General features: G+C 42.8%; 1 protein-coding gene across 5 annotated transcripts in view; it reads left to right on the top strand.

The window, feature by feature from the left end:
• Rfc1 (replication factor C subunit 1) overlaps positions 1 to 24,428 on the top strand; it is a 77,932-nt gene that overhangs the window by 50,698 nt on the left and 2,806 nt on the right. For 3 of the 5 annotated variants that reach the window (XM_028765252.1, XM_028765253.1, XM_028765251.1), the window contains exons 10-23: positions 131 to 238; positions 3,150 to 3,329; positions 6,130 to 6,234; positions 9,063 to 9,420; positions 10,057 to 10,169; positions 11,831 to 11,945; positions 13,738 to 13,829; positions 13,990 to 14,127; positions 15,088 to 15,183; positions 15,505 to 15,603; positions 17,039 to 17,193; positions 17,308 to 17,425; positions 20,373 to 20,518; positions 22,893 to 23,106. In XM_028765252.1, the coding sequence (XP_028621085.1) occupies positions 131 to 238; positions 3,150 to 3,329; positions 6,130 to 6,234; positions 9,063 to 9,420; positions 10,057 to 10,169; positions 11,831 to 11,945; positions 13,738 to 13,829; positions 13,990 to 14,127; positions 15,088 to 15,183; positions 15,505 to 15,603; positions 17,039 to 17,193; positions 17,308 to 17,425; positions 20,373 to 20,518; positions 22,893 to 23,106 (2,037 nt within the window). The remainder of the gene's footprint in view (positions 1 to 130; positions 239 to 3,149; positions 3,330 to 6,129; positions 6,235 to 9,062; positions 9,421 to 10,056; positions 10,170 to 11,830; positions 11,946 to 13,737; positions 13,830 to 13,989; positions 14,128 to 15,087; positions 15,184 to 15,504; positions 15,604 to 17,038; positions 17,194 to 17,307; positions 17,426 to 20,372; positions 20,519 to 22,892; positions 23,107 to 24,428) is intronic. The other 2 variants (XM_028765255.1, XM_028765254.1) reach the window with 1 other exon arrangement.

Genomic DNA, 24,428 nt, shown 5'->3' with positions numbered 1-24,428 from the left:
ATGTATGTATATATATGCATACATGTATATATATGTGTAAGCTATCTGTACTATATATAAATAATATTATCTGTAATTTTTTTTGAGGTATATTTTAATTTTTCATGGCTTTTTTTTCTTCTGCCCAAAGTCTGTAAGCCCAGAAGATTCTGAAAAGAAGCGTGCTCATTATCAAGCTTATCGAAGCTACTTAAATCGAGAAGGTCCCAAAGCTCTGGGCTCCAAAGAAATACCCACGGTAAGGGTCACAAAGAGCATGCTACTCTGTGCGGACTCTGCCGCATGGTTCCCGTGTGCATTCACTGCCATGCCATCAAGGAGCTAATGAGCCAGTGTTAACAGAAGATGTCAGCCGCTGGTTTGTGAATTAGATGTTTGTATTCATGTTGTGACTGATGGCATGGACACTTGGACATTTTCCTTTAGACAGTAAGTAGCTTGAGAAGGGATGTGTTTTCCATGCACTGGTGAGAAGTCAGTGTTCTTTGTGGTACGCAGAGCTTAAGGAGCAGCATGGTAAGTGCGTTCATAGTTGATAGTAATTTTGTTATGTGCTGCGAGAGAAAAGTCCAGGGTGCTCTTAGATACTATAGTAGAGAAACATATACATTTGCATGTGTGTTTGTATTACATGCATACCTGCTACCCTCAGAGGTACTGTTCTCTGGAACTGTTCTGATGGTTATGAGCCACTGTGTGAGTATACATGTTGAACTCGGGTCCTCTGTAAGAGTCTTTAAAAAAAAAAGAGAGAGTGTCTTGTCTACATGTATGTCTGTGCACCATGTACATGCTTGGTGCACTCTGAGGCCAGAAGAGGGTGTCGGATCTCCTGGAACTAGAGTTGTTGACAGTAGAAGTGTTGGGAATTAAATCCAGGTTCACTGGAAGAACACTTAACCATAGAGCCATATTCTGAGTCCCAAAGAGAATGTGCGCATGTGTGAAAGATTAATTTAGTTTTATTTCATGCATATGGGAGTTTTGCCTGAATGTATGTATATGTGTGTGTGTGTGTATACACACACACACACACATATACATACATACATACATACATACATGCATGATGTGCTTGCAGTACCCACAGAAGCCAGTGGGAACATTGATCCCCTGGAACTGAAAACTGAAGTTACAGATAGTTGTGGTCCACCATGTGGATGCTGGGAATCCATCCACCTCAGACCCTCTAGAAGAGCGGCCAATGCTTTTAACCACTGAGTCATTGCTGTAGTCCCAAGTGACATGGTTTTTAGTGAAACAGAAAAAACATACAGGACTTGGTGATAATTGGGAGTGAGAAGTATAGTGAGGAATGGTCTGGCGATGGCACATTGGACAACAACTGGGTAAATCAAGGCAGAGCGTTTTGGATGTTGGCTCAGTTGTGATGTAGATATGTGGGCATCTGTGTGGGGATGCTGAGTAGACAGTAGCTGTGTGGGATTGATGGCGTGTGAACCTTGGCAGCATCAGTATGTCGCTAGTGTGGAGGAGAACTAACTGTCATCTAAGAAACCCTGGCTGGCAAGAAGAGGGCCTTATCACAGCTTCTTTATGAAATGGAGGGTGAACACCAATGTGGGCCTGATGAGTAGCAGGCGCAGGTGAGAAAGTCTTGACGGATGGCATCAGAGAAGCACAGGCAAGGCAAGAATGGGTATTCTTGTTTTTTTTTTTCCTAAGATTATATTAAAGGCAGGTTTATTGGGAAGCTGCGAGTTCACTGGCCAGGGAAGTCACTACAGGGAGAGAGGAGGTGGGGGAAGAGAAAGAGAAAGGGTGCCTGCTTACACAAGCACAGAGAAAGAAGAGGAGAGTGAGAACAGGTATTCTTAGGACAACTGAGTGGTATGGTCTGTCATGTCATGGAAGTTCCAACAGACTTGTCCATTACCTATAGTAAAATGACTAATGGTTCTTACTGACCTCGGCAGGAGCAGTGTGAGTAGAACAGAGAGACAGCTGATGTACTGACTGGAGGGGGCGAGACTGTCTCTGACTCATCTGCCAGATTTTGGGACCTTTTCCTCATACTGGAGTTGCCTGGTTCAGCCTTAATATAAGGCTAATAATATTAATTATATTATATATTATTATAGTATAATATTGTCTAACTACAGCTTGATATGGCGTGTTTGGTTGATATCCATGGGAGGCCTGCCATTTTCTGAAGATAAAGGAGGAGTAGATGGATGGGGGAGGGGTAGAAACTCAGGAGATGGTAGGTTGGACTTTGAAATGCCTCTTGATGTGAAGTTTCCCAGGGTGATTTGGAGTCTGTTGTTGAGAAAATTTAATAGTTCATTTCACTCCTGGAAATGGAGAGACTGAGAGGTGCTGTTAGCTCCCTGTGCCCCCCATCCTTTCTGAGTGAATAGTAACTGTTTCCTTCCTCTCGTTTTCCAAGAAAGGTTCTTTATGTGGAGGGAACTGATCAGGGCATGTGTTGAGTTTTGTTTAGCTTCTTTTCAAGACTTTCCATCTTTACCAGTCTCAGTTTATTCAGAGTAATACAGAGCACGACATGTCGAGTCCTCTGTATGTAAGCGGTTTGCTTGGGTGTATGATTTATCTGATTTCTTATAACTTTAAAAATCTGCAACCGTGGAGAGTTGCAGTTCAGACTTAGGAAGAGAGAAGCCTGGTCAGCTCTAGATTAGCTGTTATCTTTCCAGTGCGGGTGGATGGTGCATTCCTACCTTTATATTTCTAGCAGTTTCTCAGCTTTACTCTCAGGGAACTGGGAGAGCTCATACTTGATAAGCTTTCCAGAACCAAAGCTGGCCTGTCGCAGCAGCAGCAGGCGGTTCAGTGGGCAGGTTACATTTGATTGTTTACTTCAAGGTATCAAAGCTAGTCATTGATTTAAATATGGAAAATGGAGAACAGCACAAGTGAGTAATTTTGTTAACAGTGTGTTTCTCTTTGTTCTTTTGGTGTCTGTTAGATGTTAGCTATGTATGGAATTCATTGGATTTACACCAGGATTCACTGAGGGTCTGTTGTAATTTGCTAGCCAGGTTTCATGCTGGGGTTATTTATGATGTTGGGTGAGAAAAGTCAGCTTGCTGCAGCTTGGCTGCCAAATATTTCTTTGGAAAGCTACCATATAATTTCTTCTCTGCTTGAACATTTTGGTTTTGTAGGGAGCTGAAAATTGCTTGGAAGGCCTGACGTTTGTGATCACAGGAGTGCTGGAGTCCATTGAACGAGAAGAAGCCAAGTCTCTAATTGAACGTTATGGGGGGAAAGTAACAGGAAACGTGAGCAAGAAAACCAACTACCTCATCATGGGCCGGGATGGTGGGCAGTCCAAGAGTGACAAGGTGAGTTCTGCCTCCGTCTCACCTTGGTGCCTGCCTGCCTGCTGTGGCATGCTCAGAGCGGCTGTTTGTGGTGATGCCCTTGGCCGAATTTCTGTGAACAAAGAAGAGGAGAAAGCCTTTTCACTCTATAGATTTGTCTTTCTGCATACCATATGCTGTGTTGTCTGGTGGGACTACAGGATTTTGGTTATTGAGTTTGAAACAAAGTTGCTGTTTACTTGACTTTCTTTATATATTCTAATTTAAAATCTAAAAAAAAAATGTTAACATATATAGTTTTGGTTTTTTTTTTTAAGTTCCAAGTTTTCTGATACATGCCACTATAGATCTCATTTTAATTTTTCATTATTGGAAGTGTGTGAGGAAGAAGCAGAGGTCAGTGGGAAAGTAACACGATACCTGACTAATTGTTTAACTTGCCCTATCAAGCTGTAGTCACTGGGATGTTTTAGCAGACCCAGAGAACCTAACCCAGAGAGTCCCAGGCACCACTTCTGTCAGCCTTCTAGGCATCAAGCCTGTTGCCTTTGCTTGTGAGGTAGCCGCCTGCCAGGCAGGAACGAGAGAGCAGTGGGGATGGGCATTGTAGCTGTGACCAGTCTTACAGGCTCTGTCCCATCAACACTCTAGGATGACACCTCATTGACTGACATGGCTTCTGATTGGGTGGGCCTGCTGCAAGTCAGTATCCCTCAGAGATGGATGTACTGGAGTCCTTCCTGCTAGCAGGAGGGTGTGGAGAAGACTGCCGCTGGGTCAGACATAAGTGGGATGGGATTAGCGGGACTTTGGTTCTCCTGCCTTTGTTCCTTCCTAGGGGGCAAAGGTGAAGAGGAGCACAGAAGTGTGGGTGGCAATGCCGTCCCCCACTACTCTCCACTCACTTGTGCCGGCTAGTTTATGTCAGCTCAAAGCGCAGCTGGGAAGTGCCCCCACTAGATATGCCTGAGGTGCATTTTCTTGATTGATGACTGTGGGTGATGTCGAGTCAGGGTTGTTGGTCCTGGGTGCTATAAGAAAGCAGATTGAGCAAGCTGTCAGAGGAAAGCCTGTAAGCAGCAGCCCTTCATGACCTCTTCATCAGTTTCTGCCTTGAGGTTCCTGTCCTGTTTGAGTTCCTGTCTTTCTCCCTTTTCTCAGTGATATACTGTGCTGTGAAACATAAAGCAAGTTCCTTTAAGTGCTTTTGGTTGTGTTTTCTCATAGTAATAGGAACTGTAACTAAAATACCATTTGTTTGTTTGTTTGTTTGTTTGTTTGTTTTAAAGAAAAAAAGGCTGTCGCTGACACATCTGAATAGGGCCTTGTATCCCATTACAGATGGTTGTGAGCCACCATGTGAATGCTGGGAATTGAACTCAGGACCTCTGGAAGAGGACTCGGTGCTCTTAACTGCTGAACCATCTCTCCATCCCTAAAATACCATTCTTTGGGAGCTTACTTATCTGTCTGTCTGTCTGTCTGTCTGTCTGTCTGATCTATCTGTGCTAAACATTGAACCCAGACCCTTGTACATGCTAGAAAGGTGCTCTACCATTGAAATACATCTTTAATCCTTCATTTCTTAGATCTTATCACATTGCTGAAGCCAGTCTTAAACCCTTGGATCCTCCTGCCTGTTTCTTTCGTACTGCTACTGAAGGAATACAGTACCATGACCTTTCTCTCTCTCCCTCTTGTCTACATTCTTGGTCAAGTTGTGCGAGCACACACACTTGAGCAATGGCAGAACAATGTCTTTTTCTGTTACTGTCCACCTTATTCCTTTGAGATAGTCTCAGAGGAACCTGGGGCAAGGTCGGTGTCCTGGAAGCCACCTCCATCTCCACTTTGCATAGAGCTGCAGTTAAAAGTATATACACAGTTGTTGCTGTAGGCATTGGGGATTTGAACTCAGGCTCTTTCGTGTGTGTGCCCAGCACACTGAGCCACACCCTTAGTCCTATTTCTTTCTTTTTAATGGTAATTTTTAAACTGTAGGTAAAGAATTTGCAAATAGCATTATATAGTGACATTATCCAGACTCAAAGTCTATACATCCCATAGGAACTTTTGTACAGTTATAACAGCCATTCTGAGGCTGGAGCTTCACATCGGACTTGGTACTTTCATTATCAGTTATATATTTATTTATATTTACCCCCTCCCCTTTCCTTTTTTTTGGGGGTGGGGGGTTGAGGCAGGGTTTCTCTGTGTAGCTCTGGCTGTCCTGAAACTTGCTCTGTAGATGTTGAACTCAGAGATCCACCCGCCTACGCCTCCCAAGTGCTGGGATTTAAAGGCCTGTGCTACCACCGACCAGCCTCAATTATATTTTTAACGTAATTTACCGTACACCTCAAACTGAAAAGTCAACAGCAGAGTTACAGCTAGGACAACTAGCTTTATAATCTCTTTCATAATTCATGTATACATTACTGGATTTCATCCTTACTGATGACTTTCTGGTGATTTTTTTTTTCTTTTAAATTCCAGTGTTGGGACTCAGCAGGTAAGAGCACTTGTTGCTCTTGGAGAGAACCTGGGTTCAATTCCCAGCACCCACATGGCACTTACAACTGTTGATAATTCTAGTTCCAGGGAACCTGAAGCCCCGTTCATGGTACACAGACATACACATGAGCAAAACACTTAAACATGCAAAGTAATAAAATAAATCTTAAAAATAATTAAAAATAAATTGCAGCATTATTTAGTTTACAGTGTATTTCTTCATCTACCAGTAGGCCTTAAAATGATTTTCCGCTACAGAAAGAAATGTTTTGAATACAGTTCTGATGAGTTTTATTTTAATCAACAGGCAGCAGCTCTGGGAACAAAAATCCTTGATGAAGACGGCCTGTTGGATCTGATTCGAACTATGCCAGGCAAGAAATCCAAGTACGAAATAGCTGCTGAGGCTGAGGTGTGTACGACAAACAGGTTTATTGGTGTATAGAACCTCTTGTCTTTTTTCTTTCTTTCTTTCTTTTTTTTTTCTCGAGACAGGGTTTCTCTGTGTAGCCCTGGCTGTCCTGGAACTCACTCTGTAGACCAGGCTGGCCTTGAACTCAGAAATCCTCCTGCCTCTGTCTCCCAAGTGCTGGGATTAAAGGCGTGCGCCACCACCGCCCAGCAGAAGCTCTTGTCTTATGGAGATGAGTCATAGACTGTGCTGCTGGCTAGGTGGGCAGACTCCACGTACCACGGACAAATTTGCCATAGTTCCTTCTGACCGGGCTGCCTGTCTTTAGTATTTCTTTATCTTCTGTGGAGGAGGGAGGGATGGGCTAAGGAATAGTGTGCTGTAAATGACATATCCACTCATTATACTTGCCTTTCTTTTTTTTAAAAGCTTAAAAATTTGACTTAACTTGTCTGGTATGGAACTTGATGTATACCAACCTGGTTGGCCTCCATCTCATAGAGATCCGAGTGCCTCGACCCCTGGAATACTGGGATTAAAGGCATGTGCCACCACACCTGTCCTCAATTTAAAAACTATTTTGTTTCTATGTCTATATGTGTGTGTGTGTGTATATGTGTGTGTGTGTGTGTGTGTGTGTGTGTGTGTGTGTTTGGGGGTGGGAGGTATGTACACATGAATGCAGTACCCACACAGACCAGAAGAGGGCATCAGTTCTCTGGAACTAGAGTTAAAGGCAGTTGTGAGTCACCTGACATGGGTTCTGGGAACTGAACTCAGGTTTTCTGCCAGAGAAGTTTGTGTTCTTAACTGCTGAACTGTGTCTTTAGCCAATATTCTGTATTTCTGCATTGTCTTTATTGTTAATGTTACTGCCTAAAAGTTTTGTTTTCTGTTTTTTTGTTTTTAAAAGAGGAGTTTATTAGCATCTTTAGTGAAAACTTTATTAGGAGTTTTTCAATTATGACAGAAGCCAATCTCTGTAACAAAGGGAAAAGAAAAAAAAAAGAAGAAAGAGTTGGCATACATATAGCTAAGCTATGGGCAGAATGGGCTTAGTCTATCAAGTTGACAGGACTTCTGAGCCCTTCCATTGTCTGTGTTCACATCCACCAATACTGTCACATCCATCCCACTGTCTGACTGCATGCCAAGATTATGGACCCTAGACTGTCACCAGTGTGACTAGGTGGTCCTCCCAGTTTATTCCAGTAGAAAAGTCCCAGGAATGAAGTGTGTTCTGTAACCATGGTGGAGTTGTAAGAAGCAGGGAATGATTGCTGCTCCTCTACGGTCAGGTGCAGTGTATACACATGACGTATCTTGGTCCCTGGTGTCCTTTCTCGGCTCCAGGGCTCTATTGGCTTGCGCTGCCTCAGCCTCTTCCAGCCTAAGGTAGTCCTGTGTTTCCTTGGTCTCTTCTGGTCAGTTGTTTGTAGAATGTCTGTCGTAGTATTGTGTGATGTTTCTCACAATTAGATGTTGTTACCCGGTTTGGGAAGAATATGGTACTGTGTCCTGCTCAGTGTGTCTCACGTACTTGATATTGATATGTCTTGATCACTTGGTTGGGATAGTGTCTGCTGGTCTCCGTGAGTGAGAGGACTTTCTGCTCTATAATTTACAACTTCCTGAATCGACAGTTATCTTGTATCTCCAGAAGCCTCCTCCCTGACGAGTTACCCATCAGTTCTAGCATTACTAGAAGGCATTTAACTGCTTTAGAACTTAAGGTATTATTTACATTCTTTAAAGTTGACTTTTTAGAAAACATAATTCATACCTGTGCAGTGATCATTACTATCTAATTAAAAAATTGCATTTATTTAGGGGGCTAAAGAAATGGTTCAGCAGTTAAAAGCACTGGCTCCTCTTTCAGAGAACCCAGGTTCAATTCCCAGCACTCACATGGCAGCTCACAACTGTCTGTAACTCCAGCTCCAGGCATCTGACTCACATATGGAGGCAAAATACCAATGTACATCAAATTTAAGAATTACGTTTATTTATTATTGATTATATATATTTGTTTGTCTGGGCACACAGTGTACATGTGGATGTCAGAGGACAGCTTGCTTGAGTTAGTTCTGTCCTTTCACATTGAGGGTTCTTAGGATTGAACTTAGGTCAGTAGACTTGGTGGCAAGTGCCTTTACCCTCTGAGCCATCTTGTTGACTCAGTTACTGCATCTGATTCCAGACACTGTCATTACCTCCAAAAAGAAATGCTATACTTATTCATAATCTCTTGTCACACCCTCTGCCTGGTGGTTACTATGCTCTGTTTTAAGGATTTACTTATTTTGGACATTTTGTATAAGTAGAATTTTCTGGTTTTAGCCTTTTTACTTTCTATAATGGTTTCTAGGCAAACCAAGTTGTAGTATATATTAGTATCCATTCCTTTTTACAATTGAATAATGTCCCATTGGGTGGATCTCAGTCATTTTCTGTGTATCCTCAGTTCCCCAGTGGGTGTTTGGGCTCTACCATTTTGTGGCTGTAATGTGTATGTATGCCATATAATACAGTGCTGCTCTGACTTTGTATATATAAGTTTTTGAGGAGACATTTGTTTTATGTAGTCAAGAAGCTTTAAAACAAGTTGTCTACCTCATGAGCCTTTTTTTTTTTTAATGATCACTGTATTGGCTTTCTGGGCATGTTGTTAATGTTTGTGAAGTTTGGAAAGTGGTGACTGCAGACACTAAGAGTCCATTGTGACAGCAGCCTAGCTGGCTCACAGTGGCTCTGTCAGTTTGCCTGTGGGAATGTGCCGCAGGAGAGAAGTCTTCTGTGTTGATCCGGCTTTTTGATTTCCTCTTTAGATAATGAAAGAGAAGTCTAAATTGGAGCGAACACCCCAAAAAAATGACCAAAGGAAAAGAAAAATTAGTCCAACCAAGAAGGAGTCAGAGTCTAAGAAGAGCAAGCTGACTCCCTTAAAGAACAGTCCTGTGAAGGCAATAAAGAAGGAGCCAAGTGTGTGTCTGAGGGGCCAGGATGTCAAGGAGCCGCACGGCAGCCTCGGTGGCGACAAAGAGGAGTGCCTGCTCTGGGTGGATAAGTATAAGCCCACCTCACTCAAGAGCATAATTGGACAGCAGGGCGACCAGAGCTGTGCCAACAAACTGCTGCGCTGGCTCAGAAACTGGCACAAGAGTTCTCCTGATGAGAAAAAACATGGTGAGTTCACAACTTTAGTCCTTTTATGTGTGTCTGTCAACATGTAATGCTCAGTTGTATGCATGGGTGACTTGCCTGTCAGCAAGCATTTATTGAGGCTTGTTCAGAGCCCAAGTGCTCTAGGCCCTGGTGGTGCTTCTGTGGACAAAGCAGGCCCTTTAGGAGCCCCAGAGAGTGGGGGAGATTATGAACCAGCTGTTAAAATGCGTGTACTATTGTAAAATGCAAGTACTATTGTAGGGTAAGTACAGGGGGCTAGCCCTGGGAGTGCTGGTGTGTGGTCAGGGAAGAGGATGTGAGTGCTCAGCCCTCAAGGGGACTTAGAGCCCCAGTAGCAGACAGCTGGGTTAAGGGAGATGGGAGTGGTATTGTGCTGGAAGAATGACTAACCCCCATGTCTGAAGGCCTGTGTGAGAAGGGATGCTCAGGGCCCTCAGGAGACTGGAAGAAGCTGAGGTAAGCACTGGCACAGTAGCCCACAGCCCCAGTACATGTGCAATTTGCTTTTGGTAGTGCAGTAGGTCCTCACTCTCCTCTCTGGTTTGGGATGCTCTTGGGCAGTTCATGAATGGTTCCTTCTGCTTTGGAGTGTCTGAAGATGGTGTATGTTAATGTTCTGGAACTTCTCTTCCCTAGCAGCAAAGTTTGGCAAACCTGCCACCAAAGATGATGGCTCCAGTTTCAAGGCAGCTTTGCTGTCTGGCCCTCCAGGTGTTGGCAAAACCACTACAGCTTCTCTTGTGTGTCAGGTGGGTGCCCTGTCATAGTGCAGTGATCAGCTCATGCGTGTGCGTGTGCGTGTGTGTGTGTGTGTGTACATGTTCAGTCCAGAGGTGGATGGATCTCAGGTCTTGTCCTCCACCGCAGTTGACCTTGGAGCTTCCCATTTCTTCTAAGTTGGCTGGTCAGGGAGTGAGGCTCCAGCATCCTCCTGTGTGTCCTCTTCTATTGCACTGCCATGCTTGGCTTTCCCATGGGTGCTGGGGATCAGAACTCAGGTCCTCATGCAGGTGCAGTGTGTGGGATGACTTTATCTATTGAGTCGTCCCACTAGCTACATTGTTTTAATTTATAATATGCGTGCGTGCGTGCGTTAACCTGCAGTGTTTTTTTTTTTTTTTTCCGAGACAGTGTTTCTCTGTGTAGATCTGGCTGTCCTGGAACTCACTCTGTAGACCAGGCTGGCCTCGAACTCAGAAATCCACCTGCCTCTGCCTCCCAAGTGCTGGGATTAAAGGCGTGCGCCACCACTGCCTGGCAAGTGTTTATTTTTCTAAAGTCAAACTTTAGAATTTTCTTTGGCTTTAGTGATGCTTGTCACTTAAAAAAAAAAATGCTATTATTCTGTCTGGGTGTGGTGGTACATGCCTCTAATCCTAGCATTGAGGAGGCAAGTGAATCTCTGTTAATTCAAGGCCAGCCTGGTCTACATAGTGAGTTCCAGGACACATAGAGATAAGTCTTCTTCAAAAACTAAAGAAAATTAAAAAAAAAAACCCAAACACTTCAAACCCGTTATTCTATTGGCTATTATAAAAACATTCATTTTCCCTTATAGGTAGAGGATGTGTTACTACTGCCCAGTAGATGCTGTGGCTGCAGGTGGTACCATGTGTACCATGCTTTCCTTCTGTGCCCTGCAGCATTGCCACTTCATACAGGTAGTCTGTCCTCCTGTGTCCTGGCACCCTTCTTTCCTCCTCCCTCTTCTCTAGGGCCACTGTACTGGCTGGTTTTGTGTTAACTTGACAAAGCCAGACCTCAGAGAGGAAGGATACCTCCATGAAATCCAGCTGTAAGGCATTTCTCAATTGGTGATCAATGGGGAAATGTCCAGCCACTGTGAGTTGTGCCACCCCTGGGCTGGTGATATCTGCGTTCTATAAGAAAGCAGGTTGAGCAAGCCAGAAAGCAGTATCCCTCTATGGCCTCTGGATCAGCTCCTGAATCCAGGATTCTGCCCTGTTTGAATTTCTGTCCTGACTTCCTTCAGTGATGAACAGTGATACAGAAGTGTAAGCCAAATAAACCCTTTCCTCCCCAGCTTGCTTTGTAGTCATGGTGTTTCATCGAAGCAAGAGAAACCCTAACTAAGACAGCCATTATTAAGTAAGGGTTATTTGAATATACCCACTATGATATAGGCAGGTAGTTTAATAACCTGGCATGAGCCACCGTACATAGCTTACCAGCTGTGGTTTTAAGACTAAACTCCTGTGTGTGTTGTGTGTCTGTGTGGTGTTTGAAGAATCTCTAATGCTATGGAGACATTAGATTTGTTGCCTTTTGATATCATACTTAATATTTTTGTTCATTTTTAATGTGACTTTGGGACTTTTGTGTTCCTTAGTTAACTGCTGCCCAGGACCGTTTGCACCGTGATATTAATGAGTTTTAATATTTTGACTAGGAATTGGGCTACAGTTACGTGGAACTAAATGCAAGTGATACTCGGAGTAAGAACAGTTTGAAAGCAGTTGTTGCTGAGTCATTGAACAACACCAGCATCAAAGGCTTTTATACAAGTACGTGCCCTTTTTGAACTGTGGCTATAGATGTGGTCTAAGAAGAACAAGTTGCTTCAGTGTTCTGTAATGAGCGCTCCTGTGTGGTGAGCGTCCTGAGGCATCGAGACAGCAGAGGCCTTTGGCAGAACTCTTCTGGAGCATTAGTTATGCACTATGGTCTGAGAGGTTTCTGAGACTGTGATGATACAAATGTGTGCATACACATAGTTTTTATTTTGTATGTGATGTTAGACAATTCATAGGTGAATCTTGTAAAGGAGAGTGGGGAAAGTGAAGTACACTGTTCCACTTGAGACCGTAGGCCTGTGGCTGAGGAGGAAATCGTGTACGGGACATTATGTAATCTACCAGTAAAAATGAATCTGAATTCATTCAGAGAGCCTTGAAGAATGGAAGGGCCTGTTTGGAGCTAGAAGATGATTGCTGTGGGAGGTTAGGTTGCAGCTAGTGGTCCCGAAGGGCTGATTTCATGGGGGACATGAAGATGTAGCAGGTAAGGGTCCACATGCCTAAGGAGAGTTACATAGAACTGTGGTACTTTGAGTGTTAGAAATGAGTTTTTGAAAGAAATTGCTCAGAAAATGCGCCCCCCCCATCTCTCTCTCTCTCTCTCTCTCTCTCTCTCTCTCTCTCTGTCTCTCTCTCTCTCTCTCGGTATATGTATGTGAGTGTGTGGGTGTGAGATGTGTGCATATCACCACACCCAAGGTTTATTATGTGTGTTGTAGCTTTGAACTCAGGTTCTTCTGTTTGCAAGGCAGATACTGTACCGAATGATCAGTCTCTCCATATTGCTTCCTGTACATGGCTCGGGGAAGTATTAATTAATACAACTCTTTAACAGTCTGACATTTTTCCTCAAATCTAAATCATACATAATTTCTAATCTATAAATGTCAATTTTTAGAATTTAACTGTCATTATACTTTAATATGTACAGAATGATTTATACATACACATACAGACATACATATATACACATACAGACATGCATGTACATATACATTTAGACATATACACATGCATACATATGTACACAAACACATATATACAGACATACATGCACATACCACGTGCTCTCACTATACAGGCAAAAATACAGATATGAAGGCACACATATTATTCTCTCATATAGATACATGTGCACATATGGGGATATTTAGATATAAATATTTAGTTTGATATAAAAGCTTGGAAGCATCTTAATATCTCATCAATCTTTTTTTTTTTGTTTTGTTTTTTGAGACAGGGTTTCTCTGTGTAGCCCTGGCTGTCCTGGAACTCACTCTGTAGACCAGGCTGGCCTGGAACTCAGAAATCCACCTGCCTCTGCCTCCCAAGTGCTGGGATTAAAGGCGTGCGCCACCACCACCGGGCATATCTCATCAATAAACTACATTATTATGCATCTTAAAGGAGAATATTAAATTACATTAAAAAAGAAGTGTTACTGGGGGTGGACATTACCTCTTCTGGTGTGCAGACAAAACACCTATATATATAAAATAAATCTTAAAAAGAAGAGAAGTATTATTGATGGATGGATAGATGGAAACAGATCAATGACCAAAATTTATTAAGTAAAAAAACCACAAGGTACATATTTTTATGCACACAGGTTTTGAACACATATTGGCTATCTCTACATGGACTTTAGCGAACTGCGGGGAAGAGATAACTGGGAATGCAGAAGGGCTGGGAGAATTTGTTTTTATGGCTTAATTCCTGGAGCCGTTGGAATTTAAATGTGTGCTGACTATTACTTGCTGTCCTGTCTCCCCCTGATCAGGTGGAGCAGCGTCTTCCGTGAGTGCGAGGCATGCTCTCATCATGGATGAGGTCGATGGCATGGCAGGCAACGAGGACAGGGGCGGAGTTCAGGTAACACGCACTGTGGCTTTTAGATTAAGAAAATAACAGTTATGTGCGTGGATAATTGTAGCAGTTGAGAGCTTTTTTTAAAAAAAAAACAACTAAAATATATTGAATATCTGTTATTTTTTAAAAATAATTATTTTTATGTTCTAAATTTGCCTTTCAGGAGCTAATAGGCCTGATAAAGCATACTAAAATTCCCATCATTTGTATGTGCAATGATAGAAACCACCCCAAAATTCGTTCATTGGTTCATTATTGTTTTGATCTTCGTTTCCAAAGACCTCGCGTTGAACAGATTAAGGTATGATGATTGTAATTACAAAGAATTAAAAAAATTTTTTTGGGTGTGTGTGTTCACAAGCATACACATGTGTGCTTATGCATATGCAATAGGATATACATGTGGAGGTGATAGGGCATCTTTTGGGTGTCAGTTCTCTCCTACTATGTGGGCTCTAGGATCAGTCTCAGGTACCAGGCATGATGGGAAGTGTCTTTACCCACTGAGCCATCTTGCTGTCACTATGATGAAATACCATGACAAGACAACTTGACGGGGAAAGGGTTTATTTGGCTTAGGCTTCCACATCTGTGTTCACCACCAAAGGAAGTCAGGAAGTCAGGCGTTCAAACAGGCCAGAGCTGATGCAGAGGTCATGGTGGAGTGCTGCTGAATGAGTTCTCCGTGGTTTGCCCAGCCTGCTTTCTAATAGAACCCAGGGCCACCAGCTCAGGAGTACTGCACCCTTTCCCACTAATCACTAATTAAGAAAATGCCCTTCCGGCTTGCCTACAGCCTGATCTTATGGAGGCTCTTCTCAGTCAGTTTTTCCTCTTGTCAGATAGCTTGTGTCAGATTGACACAAAACTAGCCTGCACACTGGCCCAGAATATTTTTTAAATGATATTATTATATTTATATAAAGGTTGATTTTAACTTTAGGCACTGTCAGTGTTGTAGCCAGTGAGATTTATCTAAGATATGATGATTGCTAACTGAAAACTCAAGGGTCAATTTATTTTCAAGACAGGATTTCTCTGTGTAGCCCTGGCTGTTTGTAACTCTTCACCATCGAGCGGGCTGGCCTGGAACTCAATAGAGATCTTCCTCCCTCTGTCTCCCGAGTGCTGGGATTGAAGGCTTGAACCACCATGCCCAGCTCAGGGTCAAGTTTTAAAAGTATCTCATAAATACTTAGAGAATTGCAGATGATGTGTGTAAAATAATGTCAGTGACATTTTCCTTGTTTGTTAATTTCAGAGTGCAATGCTGTCTATTGCATTTAAAGAGGGGTTAAAGATCCCCCCTCCAGCTATGAATGAAATAATTTTGGGAGCTAATCAAGATGTCAGACAGGTGAGTTAGATATATGTTTTGGGGAAGTTGTTACTTTTCTAAATTTAATTTTATTATTTTATGTGTATGGGTATTTTGCCTGTATTTATGTCACACACCACTTGTGTGCCTAGATTGGCAGAGGCCAAAGAGGGCGACAGCATCCCTGGAAGTGGAGTTACAGATGGTCCTGAGGTGCATGTGGGTGACGGGAGGGCGGCTGAGCCAGCCCCAGCTCTTGGCTGTTGTCAGTACTTTAGCCCCCACTCTGGAAACTTGCACAGGATTGGAGAAGAGCGGCCATTTCTCAACCTGGCATTGACTTCTTTATGTTTCTTCTAGGTTTTACACAATCTCAGTATGTGGTGTGCACAAAGTAAGGCCCTATCCTATGACCAAGCCAAGGCCGATTCTCAGAGGGCCAAGAAGGATATCAGACTGGTAAAATGTTTCTTTTTAGTTATGTTATGAAGTTAGCGTTTCTTGCCCTGCTTCCTTCTGTTAGCTTTGTAGACATAATGTATCTCTTGACGTACTGCTTGGCTCACAGACTTGTCAGACCTGTAGACAGTGAGCTTCTCTCAAGCACAGCCATCTTTTACAGATTTTTGAAAAGGTGATATTTTAAATGAGTCCTGTGTTTCATCACTGAGAGCAGTTTTTCCAGTGGAGCTTCTGCATGCATTTGTGGCCTGCGTGGTTGTACTATTGGGAATTCTGTTTCAAGTGGTTTAGCTTAACTCCCAAAGCTAGAGGTCTCTATCACTTGCCTCTGTTTTGTTTCACTAGTCCAAAATTATAGATAGAAGAATGGTCAGTTAGCTTTTTTTAAAAAAAGGAATGATTACTATAGCTTTTGAAGTAGTTTTAAGTTTGCAGCAAAATGTACTAGGAGGCAGGCTACCCCAGTGTGCACTGTGATTCAGCATCCTGCACCAGAGTTTCAGTTTCTGAATCTACACTGGACATATCATAGTTCACTAGGGCTCATGCTTGTTGCTGCACATTTTGGGTTTTTTGACAGGTGGACAGTGGTGTGCCTCTACCATTGAAGAACCCTACAGTAGTTTCCCTGTGCTCAGACTCATTATCCTTCCTTCTTCTTCTTTTTTTTTTTTTTTAAAGATTTATTTATTTATGTACATAATACACTGTCGCTGTCTTCAGACACACTAGAAGAGGGCATTGGATCCCATTACTATTGGTTTTGAGCCACCATGTGGTTGCTAGGGATTGAACTCAGGACCTCTGGAAGAGGAGTCAGTGTTCTTAACCGCTGAGCCATCTCTCCAGCCCCTCTCCTTCCTCTTTAGCCCCCCATAACCACCATGGTTTTGCCCGAGTGTCATATAGTGGAAATCATATAGTATGTAGCCTTCGGAGATTGACTTCTTTCACACAGTAGAGTGCATTTGTATATGTTTAAGGCCCCGTCATGTCCTTTAATGAATTGTCCCCCTTGTTTGTTTGGTCTTTTGAGATTGTATTGCTGATAGCTCGGCTGAGCAGCCTGAAGCTCAGTATGTAGCTGAGGCTAGCGTTGAACTTCGTTCCCAAGTGCTAGGATTACTGGGGTGTCCTAACATTCCTGGCTGATATTTTTTATTAAAATTGTTGAGTCCAAGGCCTGAAACATATCAATTATTTACCATTCAGTTACTGGAAGAAATATCTTAGTACTAAGATTCCACAGTTGTGATAAAGTGCTATAAAATTATGTGCAGGATTTTGTGTAAACATAACTTTAGGTCATTTGGGACTCCTAAAGTGCCATATCATTCTCCTCAGCAGACAGTGGAGGTGCCTGTTGCTCCAGTGTCTACCTCATCAGTATTAGGTTTTGGTCATTCAGTCATTCTCTGCCCCTTCTTGGCAGGGCCCATTTGATGTCGCCCGGAAAGTGTTTGCAGCTGGAGAGGAGACTGCACACATGTCACTGATGGACAAATCGGATCTCTTTTTCCATGACTATTCCATAGCACCCCTCTTTGTCCAGGAGAACTACCTCCATGTAAAGCCTGTGGCTGCAGGGTGAGCATTGAGGGCAGTGAGGGGCAGGATCAGGGCTCTCTAGCACCACACAGACCAGGTTCTTGCCTGGGAGTGGACGGACAGTGGTGTAACCAGACTGGCTCTTCTCTGCAGGGGTGACATGAAAAAGCACTTGATGCTTTTAAGCCGGGCAGCAGATAGCATATGCGATGGTGATTTAGTGGACAGTCAGATCCGGAGTAAGCAAAACTGGAATCTTCTGCCCACACAGGTAAGTGTGGGGTCTGCTTTAGCTGTAAAAGGAAGATTCTTGTGGTTCCTCTAGTTAGGTTTGTTTTTGTTGTTCTCTCTCTCTCTCTCTCTCTCTCTCTCTCTCTCTCTCTGTCTCTCTCTCTTTCTTTCTCTCTCTCTCCCACACATACACACACAATCTATGTTATTTTATCTAATATAAATATTTCCATATTTGTTTTTTTTTATATATATACTCTGTTTTAAAAATATATATAGAAAATATGTGTACTGCTGGGGGCCAGCCCCGGCTTGAGGGAGAAGTCTTCTCCTTCTTGTCAGTTCTTCTTGAGGCAGTGGAGGGGGAAGAGCGTTGGGGTGGCGGTAGGACTTACGAGATGTTTACGGTTGCTGTATAATAAAAGTTACTATGCTACTGTTGCTGACCTGCCTTCTGTGATACTTCTGAGGCTAGAAACTGCAGTTTCTGGCACTTAGCACCTCATCTGAAAAACAGCAAAGGATTAAGTAAATAGCCTTTGTACTATCTCAGCAGGAACTGCTGGGCTCTAACTTATGCCTGTTAGTATGAAGTTGCAGGAAGAAAAGACACTTAGAGAAGTGATTATAGAGTTTATTACTAAGTGTAAAAAGTTTCCTATGAAAGCTATCTAAGGGGAAAAGTGGAAAGGTCCTGAGTGGGGAAAAGGAAAACTTCTATTCTATCTGGGAAAAGGGAAAAATTCTATTCTATATACTACTCTAAGTGGGGAAAGGCAAAAAATTCTATTCTATCTCTCCATTGTATCTGCCTTTCATCTCTTTGTCCTCAGTACTTACACATCTTTCAGAATACATAATCACAAGCTACAAAGTTCATCACAAGTTCACACCAAAAGTCAAATCATAAATTGAAATAGAAGATTACAACAGAGAATGTTTACATGCATATCCACTAGGAGTAGTTATCTGGCTAAACATCCATCACCTGTCTAGCTCCACAGGTTCACTGAAGGTTTAAAACTATAACTAAGAAATTAGTGAAGTTTTGTATAGATAAACCCAAGCAATATTTTCTCTTCTGTCCTAGCACCTATAATAAACTGTGAGTTCCCTTTTAGTGACCTTGGGTTAATTGTTTTACAACCTCTTGGAATATGCTCTGAATAGGAGAAAGTCTGGTTACTATCGAAGAACAATTAACTGGTGACACTTGGGGGACTGGCAGAGTTCTCATTGCAGTTTTGACTATCAGAAAGGGACATAATAGCAGTCCCACTATAAAAGAGGTTAGTAATCACTGATATAATTTTAGGAATTCTTATAGGATCATCATTAAGACTTAAGAAGTCATCTATTTGTCTATATAGCATCACCACAAAACAGTACATCTTCATGGATCTGCAGAGATCTGCTCCAAAGGGGTGTGCTATTGCTTAGTGATTGTTACATTTGTTCAATAATAATAATAATAATAATAATAGGAAAACCATATTAATAGCAGGAATCTTTCCCAAAATAAGTTCCTTATAGCTTTGCTGAATGGGGCACACTTGTCGCAGATTATATAATAATCCAAGGCAAGCATTTCAGGATGATCACCTGCTAGTTACTAGCGTGTCCCATTATGGCTCCTGACACTGTACTTCAAGAATGAGGCATCATTTTCTCATTTTCAAGCAAATGTATGGATGTAATTAAGAGGACAGGCAAGGCCAAGTGTACACAGCCCTGTACAGGAGGACTGCCATAAGTCTGAGACCAGTCTGGGTTACAGAGTGAATACTAGGCTAGTCAGGCTCCATATCAAGACTCTGCCTCATAAAACAAAAGAAAAACCCAGGGGGCCACATACTTCCTGGAGATCTTTGTTACTCAGACCAGCAATGCTGCTAAATCGACACAGCCTTCAGAGCTGTGGGCACAGGTGAGTGGTCTTGCATGTATAAGGCTTTGGGTTCCATCTCTATGTGCACTCACATGTAAATATACCACAAAATTTAAATAAGAATACTTTTTACTTTTAATCCCATCAGAGGCAGACAGGTCTCTGAGTTTGAAGTTGTGTGCACATGTGCATGTGAGTGCAGGTACCCATCCATGGAGGCAGATGATATATTGGATCTTCCTGAAATTGACAGTGATGAGCTGCCCAGTGTGGATGCCAAGAACTAAATTAGGTTCCTCTGGAAGAGCAGTACATGTTCTTACTGAACCATCTCTCCAGCCCCATGAAATAGAGACAGACTGTCTTGATGGCCTGGAACTTAATTAGGCTAGGGTGGCCTGTCACTGAGTCCCTGAGATCCTCTTGTTTTCTCCCCACTGTTGGGGTTACTAGTGAGCAGTATAAATGCCTGTTTTTTCCCATGGCTGTTAGGGATCTAGCTCAGGTCTTCATGCTTGGATGGCAAGTGCTTTACCTAAACTGTCTCCCCAGTCATTATTTTCTCATTTTCTATGGGAGAAGTTTCCTATACCTGTAATTTGGACAGGGAGCGAGTGAACTGTAGGCAGCAGGCCATTTCTTCCTCTATAGACTGCTGGTCCTTTTTCATTTGCTATAATGCACTGCCCACAAGCTGGGTGAGATTTAAAGAAAAGAAGTTTATTGAGCTCACAGTTTTGGGAGATGAGGAGCTTGTGTCTGGTAGCTTGCTTGCAGAATGCTGCCGTGGCACAAGGCATCACAAAGCAGGAGGTGTGTGTGTGTGTGTGTGTGTGTGTGTGTATGCATGCTATGTATGCTTGATCTCTCTTCGTAGAGACCATCATCAAGGCATCCAGCATTCACTCAGGAGAGCTGCATTGTAATGACTTTTTCTATTACAAACCACTTTGCATTAACCTCATCCTCAAATGCTACAGTTGGATTGTTTCTACTCTTTATACCTCACAGTGAGGATGCAGAGCTGCCAAAGAAATAGCCTTATACCAAATTTAAATTCTGGACTATGTTTGATTTTTTTTTTCCTCTTTCCTCCCAGGCTATTTATGCTAGTGTTCTTCCTGGAGAATTGATGAGAGGCTACATGACTCAGTTTCCGAGCTTCCCAAGCTGGCTGGGGAAGCACTCATCTACAGGCAAACATGATCGGATTGTTCAGGACCTGGCCTTGCACATGAGTCTTAGGTGAGCAGAAGTAGCGCACCCCCTGCCATTTTGTTAGTAGGTGCATTAGGTGCATTAGTCTTTATCCCATAAGATAGCATGTGCTTAAAGGTGGGTGTTCTAGTTTAGATTTTGTTGCTCATCAGCTAAATGATCCCTCGTAAGTTCCTGCCATTTGGCCTGAGTTCTGTCCTCTGTTACCAGCATGAAGGTTTAGAAGCAGCCAGGCAGCATCTGTCTTGTGATTTGAGACGGATACATTTTCAGTGTGTGTACATCTGAGGTCTGCTGTTGTTGGTTGTTACTGGAAGTGTGTCTATTTTTAGTGGAATATCTTCCTTGCTTCAGAATAGTTACTATGAAAAACTGAAGTATTCATAAAGAAATGAGTTGGATTTTACCTGTTTTACTAGGAAGCTGACCTAGTCACCTGAGATAGGGAACACAGGTTGGCATGTGGAGACTACCACTGGATAACGAAAGTGAATATACTTGCAAGTGATTAGAAATTCAAAAGCATTTCAGTTTGTCACAGTTTGTTAAAGTTTATAAATTTTTAAAATGTGAAGGGTCGACTTATAACCAAGAAGGCTATAAGAATCTTATTTCCATTTCTGGATCCCAGAATGTTATTGTTTGATCCAGATCCACCTTGGTCACTGGGTAAAGCTGAGGCCATTTCTGTCCTGTGAAATTCTAGTGAAGTCCCTCTTCCTAGATCTTAGCAGCAGTTTTTGATTCCACCCGTAGTTGTCTGATGCTGCTCTACACAGAATAGCTTAAAACACCACAGATTTATTGTCACCCTGAGGTGTTACGTAGGTGCTCAGTGGAGTCACCAGGTCTTTGTAAAGTGGATGCATGTCCTTTGTGTCGGAGTCCTGGAGATTTGAACGTGCTGCTCTGTGGCATGGGGGATGGAGGAGCCGCTAGGCTTTGTTGGGCTTTCTAGGTGTCACTTCCACACCCAGCCTGTGGTCCCCCAAGCTTAAAGTACCTGGACATAAAATTGCTAGGCTTAAAGTCAGAAGCAATTATAAAAAGATAGAATGTTACCATTAGAAATATTACTTGGCTCAGTTATTTTTACAGGAGTGACAATATTTAGGAAGGAAAAAGTCATTTATTTTTTGTTTTTTTTTGAGACAGTGTCTCTGTATAGCCCTGGCTGGGTTAGAACTTGCTATGTAGACTAGGCTGGCCTTGAACACATAGAGATCTGCCTCCTACTGCCTCTGGAGTACTGAGATTAAAGGGATTCAACACCAGAAAGTAATTTCTTGATAACGTTCTACTAGTTCTCAGCAGCCCAGAGCCTGTTTCCCCACCCCTGGATGGCACAGACCGTTCCCAGCTCTGCATGCACAGTCTTTGCTGTTTTCTTAGATTTAGGGAAAACCTTTCTCTAGATAGGAAGACTCAAGAGTACAGGCATGAGGAAATACAAGGGAGGTAGTTTTGTACAATTTTGTCTTTTACAATCAGAAACTGAAAGCTATTAAACACTCACTCACACAGGGGACAGGAATGGCACATATCAAAGGAAATCTCACTGCTGCCTCCTAACGTCTTTAATAGTTTGGACTGGAAATAGTGTGTCTGACCATGGTAAGGGTGAGCACGGGGATATAATTGTTGGCATGTTAGAGTAAGATGGAAGTTAGCATCATGTTTGTTTTCCAGTCACAGAGCAAAGTAGAAAACTGCCTTCGAGCACACTGGGGAGGAGTGCTAGATGTCCCACTGAACGCTGTTAGGTTGGACGAGCAGGGTGGACACATAGAAGTGCATTCCCAGTTCACAAGGTCCGATTGAAATGAAAAATTACACACACACACACACACACACTCACTCACTCTTCACTCTGTAAACTTGTGTAGCCTGGAGCTCTCTATGTAAATCAAACTGGACTTGAACTGACAGCTCTTCCTGCCCCTTCTTTCACGGGCTGGGATTAAAAACAAGTACCATCATACTTGGCTGAAAGGTTTTTTTATATTTCAGTCCATTGATTCTGTAGTATGATGTGTCTGTTTCCGTGACTCATTCTGAAATCAGTATTCTGCTATTGTTACTGTGTGTGTTGATCTGCATGCTACTGAGTGCTTGTGGAGGTCCATTTGTGGGATAGGGATACAGTTCAGGTCGCCAGACTTGTATGGCAAGTGCCTTTACCCCTTGAGCCGTTTGGCTGCCCTAAGAGCTGTTCTCCGAGGACAAAATAGTTAAAAGGACCTGTGAAATAACTTACATGTTATAAAATGATTATATGCTTAAAAGATAAAACCTTGAACTGCTTGATTCACTGGTGTTGATCTAATATGGAATGCGGGCAATTGGAGACAGGGTGCCACTGACATGATTTAAAAATAGATTTGTGTCCTTTTTGTTTCAGAACTTACTCCAGCAAAAGGACAGTGAACATGGATTATCTGTCACACATCAGAGACGCACTTGTACGACCCTTGACCTCACAAGGGGTAGAAGGGGTTCAGCATGTTGTTACACTCATGGACACTTACTATTTGATGAAAGAAGATTTTGAGAATATCATGGAAGTTAGCAGCTGGGGGGGGAAGCCCAGTGCCTTTTCCAAGCTGGATCCCAAGGTAAGATGCACTGCCCACTGTCTGTCCATGGCCTCTTGGAAATGACCATGCTGTGCTAGCAGTGCTTGAGGGATGTTCGGGTACTGTGGACAGTTTGTTCCTCCTCCCTGAGTGTTTGCTACCTTCCTGGACAGTGGTCAGAGAAGACTGTGAGATCCCATACTGTGTTTGTGTTTTTATCTTGACCTCAAGTTGAGTGCAAAAGCAAGAGGACAAGTGTGAGCTACAAGTGCATCCATTCTTGATGGGCAGTGGGGGAGCCTGAGGGCCAGCGTGAGGCAGGGATAGAGGGGTGAAAGTAAGAATGTGTGCATGGCCTGAGGATTTGTATAAGTTTTTCTTTTACCAGGGTGGCCTTGAACTTGCTTTGTAGCCTGACCTTGAACTCCTAAAGCTTCTGGGACTGTAAATATGTACCACGTTTCCTTTCTTAGTCGACCTGCTGACCCGTTATTTGTTACAGGTACTTGTCTGTATCAGTATGTCTGTAATGAACATCAGTGATGTGACATGGACACGTGCTGGAGCCTCACTCTCGCACACATGGATAGTAGAGGACATTCTCTGCGGCCTGTCCTCTCTAGACTTTTACCTGGCTTCATGGCCTCAGCTACTGTTACAGTTGACATTCCTTGCTGGAGTGTCGGCTGCGTTTGAAGCTTGAAGTTGAGGCTATTAAAGTTACTCAGTACTCCAAAGCAACCACTATCACCATAGTAAAGATAAACAGACGGAATTTCTTTTCCCAGAACTAGAGATGGATCCTAGTACCTTCTGCACACCAGACACGTACTCTACTGCTGAGGTCTCTTTCCAGCTCACGAGTTTACCCAGGCTGACCTTTACCATGTTGTATTTAGCCCAGGCAACCCCAGAGCCTGTATTCTTCTTCTGCCTTAGCGCCTCCTCTTGTTGCTGGGATTACAGGCATGTGCTATGCCATGTGTGCCAGTTTCCGTAGTTTGTAGTCAAGGCCAACGTGAATCTTAGAGTGAGCTCTTTTTGACTTATTTGTTGATTCATAGACTAACCACTGATTTGTTTTGGTTTTGCTGTTTTTGAGACAGGGTTTCTCTGTGTAGTCCAGCTGTCCTGAAACTTATTCTATCAACCAGGCTAGCCCTGGACACGGAGATCCATCTGCCCCTGCCTCTTGCGTGTTGGGATTCAAGAGGTGTGCTAACCACTCTGCTGAACCATTGATTCTTAATCTTTTTTTTTCTTGAGCTGTGGGCTCAAAATTCTCAAAATAAAACAAAACAAATGGAGATGTACCTTAGTAATGGTGGGGTTGCTTAGTACACACAAGCTCTCTTAGTATA

This window comes from Grammomys surdaster, unplaced genomic scaffold (assembly GCF_004785775.1).
Source record: "Grammomys surdaster isolate TR1022 unplaced genomic scaffold, NIH_TR_1.0 150, whole genome shotgun sequence".
Classification (NCBI taxonomy): Eukaryota; Metazoa; Chordata; class Mammalia; order Rodentia; family Muridae; genus Grammomys; species Grammomys surdaster.
This window is presented reverse-complemented; position numbering and strand designations above follow the sequence as displayed.